The 16,784-nt window shown below is 41.4% G+C and overlaps 1 protein-coding gene across 1 annotated transcript in view; it reads left to right on the top strand.

The window, feature by feature from the left end:
- The first annotated feature begins 1,569 nt into the window (after positions 1-1,569).
- The window catches only part of LOC134191235 (probable RNA methyltransferase Y17G7B.18), an 18,329-nt gene continuing 3,114 nt past the window's right edge, over positions 1,570-16,784 (top strand). Inside the window, exons 1-3 of the mRNA XM_062659835.1 lie at positions 1,570-1,844; positions 3,041-3,901; positions 13,796-14,014. Coding sequence (XP_062515819.1) covers positions 1,644-1,844; positions 3,041-3,901; positions 13,796-14,014 — 1,281 coding nt within the window. The 5' untranslated portion in view covers positions 1,570-1,643. The remainder of the gene's footprint in view (positions 1,845-3,040; positions 3,902-13,795; positions 14,015-16,784) is intronic.

Consider the following 16,784-nt stretch of genomic DNA (forward strand, 5'->3'; position numbering starts at 1 on the left):
ATTTGTGTCAAAATTAGACAATGAGATGAGGCGATGAGACCATGCGATGAGACCATGCGATGAGACTGTAATATGAGACTGTAATATGAGACTGTAATATGAGATTGCAATATGAGACTGCATCAATATGAGATTACCGCAGATTACCGCATGCACTACTAGACAACTGTGGAGACTGCATTATATAAATAATTATATTTTATCTACTACAGAGTAGCTAGTTTTTGAAGATTTTTCACCCGTGTTCTTGTGTGATTGCATCAAGGCTGCGTTTTTGAGCTCTACAAACCAACTGAAGTGCCTACTCTCCCACTCTTCTAAATCTAGACAAGTTGTCAACACACGCAGTAAGTAGTCTTTGCTAGCTGCGGTTGGAGAGTTACAACATGTCGTATCTAGCTTGTACGTACGCGTTAGACAATCGCTGCAACTCACTCTATTTCTATACTACAATTGATTGGGTTGTCGAAACACATCTACGTAGATGGAGACTACGTGTAATTGCCTCTCGGGAAATCCCCTTACACGTGTAGACCACTTAGTAGATCGACTCCTTCCAAAATATAACCTCTAGAATCTCTGACACGACTTCAGGGATTTGCCTACAATGATAGTCAGCGTGCACACATGTACTTACGTCGTCTACTTCTTATGTGCATTTAGATGGTGGATTTTTCATGATGCACTCAATCAACTAGTAATTTGGGTGTAGTCAATGAGGTGGAGTCTGCATTGAGAAGCTACGAGTGCAAAACAACAGCAAAACAACACGAGAGCGCAAACTCTGAAATCAAAATTGGAAAATAAAATTTAAAAAAATTACAAATAGATCGTGCAAACGTTTAATTAAAGAAATTTCGTGCAATCGGAATCCTTTTTGTAGTAAAGCGAGGAAAACACCCAGCGACTCCAAAGCTTGTTTTGTTGTCTTCTTTTATTTTCTAGAGTCTGCAAAAATTGTTGAAAAGCGATCTGTAGAGGAGAACATGTCGGATCCCATTTGCAAGAAATTTCGTGCAAACGGGATCGATCCTTTTTGTAGTAAAGAGAGGAAACAACGCAGCGACTCCAAACTTGTTCTGTTGTCTTCTTTTATTTTCTATAGTCTGCAAAAAATAGTTGGAAAGCGATTTGTGACATGTTTCGGTGCATTTCAAATTTTGGCACAGTGAAAGGCAATATGCAAATGTTACCTCTGCGTCGCCGTAAAGAGCGCGGCCGCACAACTGCTAGAGTAAGCGCAGAGACGTTGCATTGTTATCGATGAAGAGGTTGAAGCTGTCGGTATCAGCACGCAGCTCGGATCCCATTTGCAAGAAATCTTTCGGATCCTGTTTGCACGAAGAATCCAGACTTAGAAAGATGCACAGGGTCTACCAACGCTACCGCGTTGGTGACTACCGCGTTGGTGATACACGGCTCTGGGCGAAAGCTGAGGCTTGTAATACAGTGAGTAGTCTCACTCAACCAGCCTACCCTCTAGCTCTGCGGTGGAAGTCAAAAAGGGGGAGGGGCTGGCTGCGAGTAAGTACATGTACACACAAGGCTTGAGGTTATCCGGGAATTTATGCAATCCAAATTCGTTTTGCAGCGTTTCGTTTAGGTTGGCGGAAAAGAAGAATTCTAGCTACCTGCAGCTATCAATGTCTGAAGACGTACCATTAGCTGTATTGAAAGCTCGATCTGCATCTCCAACGAAAGTGCTATCAAAGCAACGCAAAAGTAGGAAAAGGTCATTTTGGCAATCTGATAGTGAAATTGGCATAGACGGCTCAAGGCAAGTGGAAGCGTCGAAACGAAAAAAAAGCGACAAGAGAAAACTGAGTAAACGCAAATCAGAACAGGTTTCGAGCTAAAACAGAATTACGTCATTCAGAATTACGTCATTAATAAATTATTAAAGTATTATTGAACAGTCTGTAATTGATTTGTTGTTGTTGTCATCTTTGTTGTTGTCATTCATGTTTATATTAATCAACTGTATTATTTGTGCACATTTGTGTCTATATTTTGGGGGGAGCCTTGGGGAGACCCTTCCTATGTGTACTGTACTGTGTTGGGATGTGTGTACGACCAACTGGCCGGAAATAACGTTGATTTTCAGTCAATCACAGACATGATAGTTTGTGATGTCACAATTCAGGTGTAAGTGTAGTAGCTGTATGGCTCTCCAGGTTGCTGTGTGCCACAGTCCCACGGGACTAATAAAGAATGTTCAAACAGGCTTGAGCTCATAGAGGTGGCCTGACGACTGCAGCCAAAAATTCAACTAAAATGTGAACATGTTGCTTTTACAAAGAAATTTATGCTAGCTCTTTATCTGTGCATGTTCTTCGAGATGTCTAAAGGCACGTGTCCATGTCCGGCTGTGAATGAAATTAATACTAGTAGCTTGATTTGAAGCGGTCAAGTTTACACAGGCAAATTTCTTTACCAGGGTATCTACAAGCAGTGGCATACGAAGATGTTCATGAACGGGGGAGGGGGACTACCGTGGATGTCATGAGTAAGCAAAATCTACCTCGCTTACCAGACCGTAACAGATTTGCAAAAGTCATTGGCACAGAAAATTTCAATTTCTGCACTGAGCGAGGGGCTTCACCCCTGCTTAATTAATTCCTACGCCGGTGCTGATACACATAACAAAGTAGTAGTGGTTTGCGTTCTGTGTTGCAGAGGTGTACAAATCGGTTTGTGTCTACTTCAAATTTCTGCATACATTGTTCTTAGCTGACACATCAAGAGAGAAAGGTGTTAGCATTTTTACAACTAAGTGCTGTGTGCCATTTCCACGGGACTAATAAGAAAATGTGCAAACAGGCTGGAACTCCTAATGATGGCTTGGCAACTGCGGCCAAAATATAATTTCACAAAGAAATTTACGTTAGCGCTATACCTATACGTGCATGTTCTCTGCGATGAAAATCGCCGTGTTTTGTGTCTGTTCTTACTGAGGCTCGCCCCAACAATGCTTTGAATTATTAACTAGTAATAATTATGTATATTATGTTGCTATCAGTAATATTTATCTGCTTGCAAGGTTGAGCACAAATTTTTAATTGGTGGGGACATATCAGACCCTCTGAATCTGAAGACAGATGAATTGCCTGGTGTTGATGACGTTGACGTTAGTAGCAGCTCACACCGTGAAGATGATCATTACATTCCCAGAGTACCACACCTACAAACAGATCCGCTTCAACTTGAAGATTCCGTTGGATCAGATCAGCTGACCTCTAAAGAACAAAAGTCAAAGAAAAAACGAAAAAGGAAACGTAAAACTAGCGAAAGTCAACGCGAGGAGACAAATGACAGAGTGTGTGTAATAAAATCTGCAATCAATGAGTGTGAGGAGCCTGAAATGACTGAAGCAGTAATAAGAACAACAATAACTTCTTCAGTTGAGATAAAGAATACACCAGCAGATAGCAGGATTTTGTTGGATGTTTGTAAACCTGTAACAAGCAAACTGTCTTATGTAAGTAGTGCTCGAAAGTTTAAAGAACAAAATGCATGTCGATTTCGATATGGAAACTATTACCGTTACTATGGATACAGAAATCCTGGTGGCATGCAGGATGAGAGACTTGCAAAGTTGAAGCCAGAATGGTTTGAAGGAAAGAAATGTCTTGACATTGGGTGTAATGTTGGTCACTTTACTCTTTGCATTGCTCGAGATTTCAAACCGAAACTAGTCATTGGATTGGATATTGATGGTCACTTGATCAGCATAGCAAAGAAAAATATACGTCATTATCTTTCTCCCATGACATGTGACGTGGACGGGAAGCAAGTGGAGTTTCCATTGTCACTGGTGAAGTCATTTGGACCTATTGCAGGATTTCCTTTGCCTGGAAAAGAAAGAGATGGATATTTTCCTAGCAATGTGAAATTTCAAGCTGTAAGTTGTTCTATACTGAGTCATTGTTTTTGTTTCTCACTACACACATAAGATGTAGTTGGTAATTGTACCAGATGTGTAGTAGTCTCACGTAGCCAGACCCTCTCTGCCATCAGACTACCAGCGCTGGAAGTATGATGGCAGAGAGGGTCTGGTTATGCAAGACTAGATGTGTAAATGGTGTAGTTATTTCTCAATCTTTGATTTTTGTTTGTCTTGTTGCCTGCTTGTCTGTTGTCATGTACATATAGTTTAAAAAATACTTTTGATAATTCTTCAAGTGTGTTTTATTTGCACCTACTGTGTAGTCTAGCTAGCTGATAAGATCAGTAATTAGTCAATCAACACTGATTTGCTGCATCTGTGAATTTCATAATGCAAATCATTGCTGGTTAAACCCAATTAATACTCTTGTCAGGCAGATTTGCATAGCAGCCAATCAGAGCTGATTAGAGGGTAGCTGCAACTCAAAAATTTGTTTATGTTGGAAATCGATAGTTCTAGGTGCATACATAACAGGCAGGGTGTAGTATGGCATAGGCTAGACCGAGCTTTACCCCATCATTTTTAGGCGTGGTCATAAAAATTGTGTACTGAAATACGTGTGAGGACAAATCTGTATATAGTATATACACTGCCCTTGTTTGCAGTTTGGATCTGCCACTGATTATACCGTATCAGTCGATTAGAAGTCAATAAAAGTGGGCGTGTTTATAAAATGGGCATGCCCCGTAACATTGTGAAGTTTGGCCCCCCATTTCTAGAAGTTACGCTACGCCCCTGTGACAGGAAAATAGATTTAGAGTTTTCTGTTAAAGGTACCCACTCACAATTCACCGCATGTAAACTTGAAGTCGTGCTCTGATTTTAAGTTGTGTTATAATGAACCAGAACAAGGAAACATCTTAGTGTGCACCACGTTCTACTACTTATAGTCTATTCCTAGTGTAAGGGAAAAATAGATGAATCATGTTCTTGTTCGCCATGACAGTTTGGCTCCTCGTACTTGACATTTTGAGAAAGCTAATGACAAATGTGTTAGGTTCTTTATCCACACATTTACCATTTACCATAATAGCTTGCTGTGGTCTCACGCAGCCAGATCCTTTCCGCCATGTCATACTTTCGGGCGAGAATGGGTCTAGACCGGTGAACAGCGTTTGATGTCGCTGTGTGCCTCATAGCAGACATCGGCTATCTAAAGACCAGATTTGGTTTCTTAAACACTTCATTAAAGACCAGATTGGTATGCACGCAGTGCAATTTTATCTTAATTAGCTTCTCTTGTTCGTAGGGAACAACTCAAAGAAAATCACAGCTAGAGTCATTGCTGTTTGTGAAATGTGCATGTATGTCTACAGCAGCAATTAAACGTGGCCGCGGGAGCGTTGACATCAACAGGCTTCCTTCTCATAGGCAATCTGTCATGATTAACACGTCGTACGTAGCGTTGTGCGCTCGTGTCACAACGGAGGCAGAATGCAAACATATTGGATGGATGCGAACGTACTCAATAGAAGGCAATGCACAAAACAAATGAGATGATTACCCAAACACAGAAAGACAACTCATCTTGTTTTGATGACGTCAGCTCTTCCAGATATCGCTCACTGAGGACTGTCTGCGGATTTCTTGATACATCAAACAGCATCGACTATGTTTGCATCCATCCAGTACGTTCGCATTCAGTCTCCGTTGTGACTTGACCACACAACGCTAGACGTACGATGTCGATCATGGCTGAATGAAATCGAACTCTGTCGACGTCAACGTTCCCATGGCTGCATTTAATTGCTGCTGTAGACATGCAGATGTCACAAACAGCAATGACTCTAGCTGTCTACATTGTCTTTGAGTTGTTCTCTACGAAACAAGAGAAGCTAATTGAGATAGGATTGCACTGCGTGCATACCAATCTGGTCTTTATTGAAGTGTTGAAGAAACCAAATCCGGTTGTTAGATAGCCGATTTCTGGCTATGCGGCACACAGCAACATCAAAGGCTGTTCACCAGACCCATATTTGCTCGGAAGTATGATGCGGCGGAAAGGAGTCTGACTATGCGAAATTAAGCTTGCTGTTAAACAACAAAGTGCCTTCTCGATTGTTTTCTTGTTGCACATGACCCGGAAATGGGTGGAAACCAGAGCATTATTGTACTATTGTAATGACATCCGAAACTTGAGTGTGAAAGTAGCCATGGAGAGGTGCTGGATGCCACCGACAACGTGGATTGAGCATCCATCTTTACATGATAGCTACTAGCTTCGAATTTCCAGACCCATTCTTGGGTCACGTGCAACAATGAAAATTGAGAAATCGCTTTGTCTTTTTACAGCAAGCTATCTCAAACTGGTAAATAGTAAATGTGTGGATAAAGACACGATTTCAGGTTTGCATGGGTGTGTCTGCATGTGCGTGTGAATTCCTGAGCCACTCAGCGGGCACCTTTAAGTCTTTGCTGTGAAATAGCATGTCAAAGTTGCTTCTGGTTTGTCAAGTTTAGGTAAAGGGCGTGGTGTAGTGTACACATCACAGAGAGGAAGCTCCACACTAGCGTGTATTGTAAACAAAGGAATCTGTGGCGAAAGAATGGTTCTGTATTGCGTAGCTGTAAGATGCACCAACTCACACAAATTAGACGCAATCTGTTTTTTTGATTTCTGAAGATCTCCAAGCTAAGAAAAGGTGGGAATTGCAAATAATAGGACAAAAAAGGTTGTAGTCGTCTGGACGACTACTAATGAGTACGACACATGCTACTGAGTAGACAGGAGCCTGTAATAGCCACTTTGAGCCTGATTGTTTCGAGGAACAGCTAGGTCTATTCAAGAACTTTGGTCTGGGTTATAGAAGAGCAAAATTGAGGTCTGGAGCTGTTTCCACAATCTTTCATCTGCCTGCCTCCACCCTGCAAGATCGCAGCACTCTGGAATTTCCATAAAAGAAAATGAGAGCCTCATTTGAGAAACAGGAGAACTGAGGGTAAGGAAAAATCTCGTGCAGAAGTAAAACTACTGCAACTGGCTAGGAGAGCTAGGTCAGGCTCTTGGTGAATACGCTTGCATAGGTGCTCATGTATAATGGTATCATCACTTGAAAACCTCTGGAGGGCTTTTCAGAACAATAATGCTGTCGTCACCACTACCATAGTAGCGTTGCCTTGGATCTGAAGATATAGTCATTTTTACAGTTCGCTGACACTTGTCTCTCCTCTGTGACGTATACACTACACCACGCCCTTTATGGGAACTTGGAAAACCCAGAAGCAACTTTGACCTGCTATTTCACAGTGAAAGACTTAACTTAAAGGTCAGACAGTCCGCGTCATAATTATTATAAGGACACTGCTGTCAAAACATACATGTACTATTAGATTGTAAATTTTTTCTTAGACAATAAGTGAAATCTTTCAATTGTGACAGTACTAGATGTAAACGTAATCGCACTATTCTATACTTTGTTTTTGGTTGAAAATTACGAATTCTGAACGTACTGCGCTCAACCTATATGACGTAACACAAGAACAGGCTGTTTTGTTTGTCCTGTTTTGGCGTCTCATGGAGAGTTGAATTTCACAAATTTACGTCAATGCAGTTGTAATTTTATTGCATAATTCATAGATGCTTTACTTTTGCGCAAGCGAGAGGAAGAGTGGACTCAACATCAGAACACGGGATTTTAGCGCATCTTGCTCCAATTTAAATTTGGGAGTCTTATCTGACAGTTTTAGGCATTGTACTGTATTAGAAAGGTTGTTGCTTATCTTTTCAGTAAAAGAATGAGCGTCCGAACATTGCAAGTAACCTCTAAAAGTTAGAAAATGTTACTAATTAGCCATTTCCGGTGTTTCCAAACAGTCAACCTACATGCGAAATGTTTCAGCTGCCAAAAACTCTAGAGTAAAAGCCCCAAATTGCATGTCATCTGCTAGTCTCTTTTCAGCTGAATTCATTTCACAAGTTTGTTTTGGTTCACTCGTTCGCTGTGGGTTGCTGTAATGTCAAGAGGAAAACAGCTCAGTCCCATTACCAGAGGAAGATTGAAGCGCTACATTCTGTAGGCCATACCATTCGCCAGATTGCAGTGCAAGTGGGAAGATCGAAGACAGCAGTTCATTAATGCCTGCAGAGGCTGTCAAACGGTAGCAGCAACTGTGCAACACGTCCTGGAGAAAAGGAAAACAACCGCAGGTCAGGACAGGATGCTGAAGCGCCTTGCTATGGAGAACAGGCGAAAGACGTTGAGACAGCTATCCTTTCAGCAGCATCAGGAGGCTGACATTGCTATTTCCTGAAGTACAGTTAGAAGGCGACTGCATGAAAGTGAGCTGCATTCTCTGACGCTACGCAAGAAACCGCTGCTGATGGACAAACATCGCCTGCTCAGCGAGAATGGGCGGCAATGTATTGTGACTGGGACGTGGAGGCGTGGAGATCTGTCCTTTTTAGCAATGAAGCCAAAAGTAGCATTGGAACCGACGAAGCATTACACGTCTGGCGCTGTAAGGGAGAAGAGTATTTGCTGCAATGCTGTGATTTGACAGTAAAACACTCACCAAGTGTTATGGTGTGGGGTAGCATGTCATATTATGGCGTCAGATCTCTGGTAAGACTAGAAGGCCGTGTTGACGCTCTTACCTACCAAGGAGTTCTCGAGGACCACATGCTTTTTGACACTCAATGGTTAATAGGAGAGGAAGTTGTTTTCCAGCAAGACAATGTGCCGATCCATACCGCTCGATCCACCTGGCAGTGGTTGAGTGTACTTGACTGGCCTCTGCAATCTTCAGATGCCAACCCAATCGAAATCTTGTGGCATACATTGGAAGTTTCAACAAACAGAAGGCATCCCCAGAATGAAGAAGAAGCCTGGCGTTTTGTCCAGAAGGTCTGGCAGACGATTCCAGCAGCGCATGTGCAGATATTATATTAGTTGACAGTGCTGCGCGTTGCATAATTTTAATTAGATCAGCTAGAGGTGGACGAACCAAATACTAGTGAGCAGTTAAAATGTTGTGTCACGTCTAGACGCGCACGTGACAATAGCGAAAATGTAGTGAGAAGTCACGTGATAATTTTGTCTAGAAGCGGATACAGTTTCAGAGTGTGGTTTACGTGTTTTGAATTGTTTAGCAATGATAAACATTAGCTCTGCACTGCTAGTAGGCTGTGCTTAAAGCTCATGAAGTTTCTGTACTTTTATCACTAGCTGGAAGATGATAATCGCATTTGTACTGGGGTTTATGATGCAGTGTCCTTATAATTACGGCACGGACTGTATATGCAACTAGAACTATTGATTTCCAACATAATTTTTTTTGATTTTTGCGTTGCAGTTACGCTTTAATTAACTAATTAATGGTCTTGTCAGGCTGCACAGTAAGTACAAACTAAGATTTGAAGAATTGACCAGTTTCCAGTTTTAGGCACTTTGGTCATAATCATTTTTGGTTGTAAGCACACCCTTGCTCACATGCCTGGCAATCTGTGTGGTGTGCTTTTGAGTTCTTTAGTGCCGACCACTTGTTGTTTCTGTGGCTGTCCGGCTTTTGTTAAGCAACAAAATGTCACATTGACCACAATGTACTGTTTCACGAGTTTTGTTATCTGGACACGCAAATGGTTCTGTCATTACAAGAAAGCTACCTGTAAACCTATGAAGCCTTGCTCTTCATTGGACTGGTGGCTAATTTAGCCCTAGTAAAGTCAAGCAAAGTAAACCTACTGTAGTAGTGTTTGCAAAGTTGTTGCCAGACAAATGTTATAGTGCAAGCAAACTAACTACTTTATGGTACTAACAACTAGTACTACAGCATGGCTGTCAGCATACTGCTTCAACAATTGGAAACTAGTCAATTATTATAAAGCAGAGTAAGAGTTGAAAAGTAATATTCCCGGACTGTGCTGACCTACTTGATTTCTTGTGATTTACTTTTGCATTGCACTGCTAACATGCAACAGATGCTTATCATTTCAACTTTTCTATTTTTGTTGTCAACAGACAACCAAGAGAGATCCTGAAAGGTCTACAGTAGTTGGAAATCTTACCAGAAGCATTGTTCTTCATACTGCACTGATTGCTATGTTGGTGGCTGCTGTAATTTTATTCTTGCAATAAGCTGACGAAGTGGCCTCTGCAACTGATTCAGGTTTGCAACCAGTCCTGCATCAAGGGCAATGATATGCGATACTTGCAATTGGATGGAACTAGTTTTCTAAGGAGATTGTAGAGCAATGTTTGGATCTCTGAAGCAGTCAAGTCATAGACTGACTAGAGTTGTTTTAATAAAACCATATAGGCCAAGCAGGAGAGCTGCAGAGTGGTTGTTGTCTTTTGCCATGGTTGGTCATCACACCTTTAATTAATTAACCACTATAGGTAGGTAACCTAACACAACACAATGAAATGCAATTGAAAACTGTACACTATTAATTGCAACCCAACGTCAATGTTAACAAACATCAGAGTTGTTGTAAGGTACATTGCCAGGCTTTTATGGGAACTTTGAACAGTTGGGAATAGATTTGAGTTATATTTCAGTAGACTTGAGCAAGTCTCTCCCCGCCTTCGTCATTCCCCGAATTATCAATCCTTGGTGGAGAAAGCCTGGTACCAGACTGCCATCTTCCGGTGCAATTATTAACTTTCAACAGGTCATACTTCTAACATATAGGGCTCTGTTTATACATAAACGGCTTTTGTGAGCCGTTTAGTGATCGTTTTGTGTATCATATTACATTGTGATTTGTAGTAAGTGGTATCCTCTCGACAAGTGAATTCTTCTACAGTATACGTAGGCCTGTTCTGTGAAAACCTGTTGCTACGCCATGCAGGGTCTAGTTATACTGCAAAACAACCAGTTTTCAAAGAACAGAGTGTCAAAACATTTCGTGTGTGCTGATGATATATTGATGCATTTGTTGATAATTCAGTCGGGCAGCTTACAGCTCTCTCTCTCTCTCTCTCTCTCTCTCTCTCTCTCTCTCTCTCCTCTCCATTCTAAAACACTGTTCAGTCGCTTTTTGCCGATCTCCTGGCAATTGTGAAGTGGTTGTGTGCCACGTCAAAACAACTAAGGCAGGCAATTACCAAGGGGTGTGTAATGTGCCCAAGGCAGCTGGCACTTGATGTGCAATAATGGCAAGCACTTAGCGACGTCAGTGGGCGGTCCGGTACCAGTCTCTCTTCAGTGGAGATTAACTCTGCAATGGGGATTGACAATCTGGGGCATGTCGAAGGCAGGGAAAGACTCGCTCGAGTCTAATGTTGCATCACTTGTGCTTTGGAAAGGTCTGAATCAAGCAGCATGTCGAAGCAATCAACCATAGTTTATCTTTTTATTAGAAACATGGTGTTACAAGTTGCATTCCAGGCTTTTTGCATTGGCGAAAAAGTTTCTGAGGAGTTTCTAGTGAAGTAAATATGCTCTATTAGAGTACAGGTTTTGTTGGCAGAGCATATATTCATTTATGTATGTTAAAACATAGACTTTTATTAATTTAAATTTTAACACAAAAAGAATTTAATAAATAGTTTAGAGGGCAACAAATGTAACGCTATTGATGTACTAAGGCAACATGCAAATTGCTGTGTGGATTGTTAAAGACAACTCTCACCAAATACTAAAACTTGTTGAAAGAAAGATACAAGGCCTAGTATGTTCCTGCAGAAAGCTTACAGTCCAGCCTGCCACAGAAGCAGAGAATGGGCCACGAGTTGTTCAGACGATTCCCCTTATGTAGCACGAAGTCTTACTCTCTGTCCTTGTTTGGAAGTAACTGCTTTAGGTTAAACCATACCAAGTGCTCCTAACACATCCAAAATGCAGTAAGACATGATCTATGAGCTAATCTAAGAAGGGTCTCGGTCTGTGCCCCTTTTGATCATTCCAATTTTGCATTTCAATGCTGTTAAAAATTGCAAATGTCTCAAATGTTTTATTTACATTTGATTTTTTACAAACCATAAAGCAAATATTTGTAATTTTGGTTGAGCAGTGATTCTATTGTTTGGTAAGGGCGTTGTTCAACTGTTGGAAATGTATCTTATTGTCAATTGTTAGATTTTGATGTTTACACAAATTGAAAATTGCAACAGTGGCAGTGGTACCATTTGATCATTCTAATTTTGTAACCTAACGTTTTGATCAACATCCCAGTCAACATATAAAGTGAGAAACTTTACCGTCGCTGCCATTGCATGAACTCTTTCGCACTACCGATGATCTACGTAAGTGCTATTTGTATTAATTTAATAAAGTTGTCTTAGGATCTCTTCAGACACACAGTTCATGACCATGCAGCTTTATGGTAGAGCAAACAAAGTAACGTAAGACTAATTTATGAATTAACGGAGCAAAAAATTGCCTATCTAAATAGAAGAAGGCTAGACGTATCTGACAATAACAGTTGGTGTTCTGTACCTTGATAGACTACCGTGGAAACGACGTGTGCAATTATCGGCGATTACTCATCAAACTTTATGAATACAATTAGTACCTGCAGCCATTGCTTATAGTACATTGGTAGTGTGAAACAGTTCAGGCAACGGCGACAGCAGCAGCAGCAAATTTTCTCACTTTATATGTTAGCTGGGAAGTTGAGCAAGATGTTAGGTTACAAAATTAGAATGATCAAATGGTACCACTGCCACTGTTGCAATTTTCAATTAGTGTAAACATTAAAATCTAACAATTGACAATAAGATATATTTCTAACAGTTGAACAACATTCTTACCAAACAATAGAATCACCGCTCAACCAAATTGCAAATTTTTGCTTTATGGTTTGTAAAAATATCAAATATACATTAAAACACTTGAGACATTTGCATTCTAACAGCGCTGAAATGCAAATTGGAATGATCAAGAGGGGCACAGACTGGTCTCCTTTTGAGGCTCCACGGTTGTATTGACACAGTCGATACTGGCATGATAAGTTTGGGGTCACAGTTTGCTTTAGTCAATAAATCACAAATTCCAACCATATGTCTCACAATCCTTACCTTGAAAGTGCACAGGTATCGGTCTTCCTTGCTAACCAGCAATCAGAGTTATGCTCATGCCACATACGAGTACTAAACACACTTTTACAGGTAATTCAATGCATTATATTTCTTCGTTACAGTAAACGTCTGCAGTAAACGGTTGCAAAAGGTTGTGTCATGAAGTGATAACTTTCAGCTGAGAGTTTGTTGATTTTGGTGAGAGTTCTCCTTGAATATTGATTGAAAACATAGTTCATTTTACATCACTGTATCTTATGAGTTGTTGAATTGTTGACCTGTTTTGTTGTACATGTAAATGTGACATGTGAAATCAGCAACCAAAACAATCTACTTTGATATTTTTGACATATTCACTTAAAGTTGCAAATTCTTCTTGTAAGAATGGAGACTGTTATTGCTTTGACTTAAGCCCTGTCCATACTAGACCAGAATGGATCGCGATCCGATCGGGATAGCGAGCGTCCACACTACATTTTCATTTTGAAAACGCTACCTCTGCCTCATTTTGGTATCGCGGGACTGATGACCGATGTGTACATGTGGGTTCTTTGCTTGTGGAAGGCGTTGGTACAACGGCGTAAGGTGTTGAGTGAGGAGCGTTAGCTGTTCTAACTACACGCTTAGCGTACGTGGAGGTAATGCCCACTATTTGTATTTGGATTCAACCGATCACGATCAAAGCCACCTCCTGATGTGAAGTGGATTTATCACGATCTGATTATGATTCAGTTGCAAGTGTGGACAGTGTTGTGGTCGAATCGCGATTCAGTTGCCAGCGTGGACAAGGCTTTATAAAGTACATTTGTACTTTGTCAGTATAAGTGATAGGCTTCCAGAAGTGTCTGTCTGTGTTTGGCAGCTTTACTAATTGCTTTAATTGTTTAAGGGTAACTGGGTTGTCAAAACTGATGCTCATCTTGGAGAACAGAAGGCTGAGTATGACGTTGTATTATTGTTGAGTACAACTAAATGGATACATTTGAATTGGGGAGATGAGGGACTGAAGAGAGCCTTTAAGAGAATCTTTCTTGCTCTGAAACCAGGTGGTATCTTCATTATGGAACCACAAGAACTCAGGTCGTATAAGAAAAAGAAGAAATTGACGGTCAGTTGTACAATTTATTAGCTAAGTGGCAATTACTAATGATGCAATATATTTAAACCCTTTGATAAAAGCCTTAATGAGAGTACCTTAATTATCCCAAAGATTTTGACATCGAATGCACTTGCACTTTGGTCATAGAGATGTATCATGTGGTGTGTGTGTGTGTGTGTGTGTGTGTGTGTGTGTGCACGCGTGTGTGCATGTGTGCGTGTGTCTGTGTGTCTGTGTCTGTGTGCATTTGTGCGTGTGTATGCATGCATGTGTGCATACGTGTGTGTGTGTGCATACGTGTGTGTGTGTGTGTGTGTGTGTGTGTGTGTGTGTGTGTGTGCGCGCATGTGCATGTGTGTGTGTGTGTGTGTGTGTGTGTGTGTGTGTGTGCATGCGTGCATACGTGTGTATGTGTTTGTGCGTGCATGTGTGTGTGCATGTGTGTGTGTGTGTGTGTGTGTGTGTGTGTGTGTGTGTGTGTGTGTGTGTGTGTGTGTGTGGTGTGCTCGGATGTATATGGTGGCACCCGGAGTTTGAATTGCTCTGTGGTTGCCTACCATTTTCCGATACTCTATGGTTCCATCGCTTATCATTTTCTATCTTTTGAGTAACTCGCCACACCAGCAAGTGAGAAAAGCATGGCTGCAAGACCGGGACACGGTAGGATGGCGTCACTTGCGCCGTCTCTCACTTGTTTACCCGCAGAGAACTTGCAAGTCTCTCGGGGTTGATTTCCTGCACAAAGAACATTGACAAATTCGCAGAAGAGGAATCCCATTTGGTACTTTGGAAAGCTGTTGGTATGACTTAGCAAATAAATCAAGATCTGCCTGGAGAGACCATTACCATGCTTGTCTGGAGTCTAGTCAAGTATCATCTGGCAATGTTTATTTACAAACTGTTGTCTGCCCTGAATGCCACAGAGATTTCAGAGGCATTAGTGACTTGAAGAGACACAAATGCACTGCTGAAAGAGAAAAACTTATACATGAGCAAAAGGAAGCCTTTGAATGCCAGACATGTAAGAAGTACTTTCGAAAGCAAAGGCTATGCAATATGCAAATGCATCGATAGTCATAGAAAAACTTGTTTATGACTTTTTTGTCTTTGTCCCCACTGAAGGGTAGCGTGTCCATTTAGACGGAAGCAATACAGGAGGAGGAGGAGGAGGTGTGTGTGTGTGTGTGTGTGTGTGTGTGTGTGTGCATGTGTGTGTGTGTGTGTGTGTGTGTGTGTGCATGTGTGTGTGTGTGCGTGTGCATGTGTGTGTGAGTGTGTGTGTGTGTGTGTGTGTGTGTGTGTGTGTGTGTGTGTGTGTGTGTGTGTGTGGCTCAGTTGGTTAGAGAGTTATTTTAGAGTGACTACATCTGGGGACTCATCAGGGTTGCAAGTTCAAGTCATAGTGATGGTGATCTAGAGCATCCTGTATTTGCCAAATCTTAGCTAATCCGAAACATAACAAAATTCAGGTTTTGGACAGGTTTGACAACCGTCAAGATTTACTTAGTGAGTTAATTACTGAAGAAGTGTAGAGATTCGTGCAAGGCAAAACAACAGTATGCAAGCATTAGTACTAATCTCTAAGTTTGTCAACTGTCTTCTTCTTCTTCTTCCTCTTCTTAGCCGTCTTCTTCTGCGTTGTCTCACTTATCTGAACAGTCTACTAATTGGTCCTATCTACTTTCAGAATAAACCACGTCAATGGCTCCATTGGCTGCCACTTCCAGTTTCTCTGCCAAGATACATGTACAATCGCATGTCACTTATCCAACCCCCTTGGACCGGACCCCTGTTGGATAAGTAAAAATGTTGGACAACTGAAGCTGTTAGGAACTCAACTATTGTTCGTATTAGACGGCATTTTTTCCACATTTGGTATAATGAATGTAGATGTAGAATGAATGTAGATGTTGATGAATGTAGAATACGCTTGAACTCACTCTCAAACTTGTTGCAAGAAACAACCGACAAGCATGTGGATGTACATGTACTGTACACATATGCAGCTGACCAGCCATGTGATCACCCACATGACAAGCTTGACCTGTCGGTTAACAGGCATGTTGGATAGGTGAACGTCTGATAAGTGACACGCGACTGTATACTGTCTTTGTTCCATGTGAGAGTATGATGAAAGATCTCGGCGTTGTTGCTGAGATTTAATACAATTACGATTGTACATCTAGGCTTCCTGGCATTTACCATGTTGTAGGCGGTGTTCACACCTCTATTAACACATTGCAATAAATCTGAGGTGTTGCCAACACTCTCCTCTCAAATATGCATTAACGCATTCAAGTGATAATGATGTCGTTCGTTATTTTATTTTTTGAGAATTACTGAACAGGTAGTACCATTGTAAAAATTGTTATGCATTTTGATTCGGAGAATTTTGGAAAATACAGTAATTTCCTTGGGCAAGAAACTCACACAAAGTTCTCCCTCTCGACTCCAGAGTATAAATGAGTGAGTACGTGGTCATTGACCGTGTGTGGCAAAGGCACCTGACTCCAACAAAGTCTAACGGCCACTGGGGTCCCGGTGGGACCGCATGTGTGCCCACACCACAGTTGGCGTTGCAGTTGGTGCTCCTGCAAGTACCTGGCCAGGCTCCTGGAGATAGCTTAGCATGGTCCATAGCTTCTGCGTAATGCAAAGGCACCCAGCCGAGTGGCCGGAGGCATGACCATGTATAATGGTAGCTCCTATCCATTTGCCACAGACCTCTCAACTTTTCTTCACACCATATCGTGAGACTGTCATTTGTAAATGACCACGC

The sequence above is a fragment of the Corticium candelabrum genome, chromosome 1 (assembly GCF_963422355.1).
Source record: "Corticium candelabrum chromosome 1, ooCorCand1.1, whole genome shotgun sequence".
In the NCBI taxonomy this organism is placed as follows: Eukaryota; Metazoa; Porifera; class Homoscleromorpha; order Homosclerophorida; family Plakinidae; genus Corticium; species Corticium candelabrum.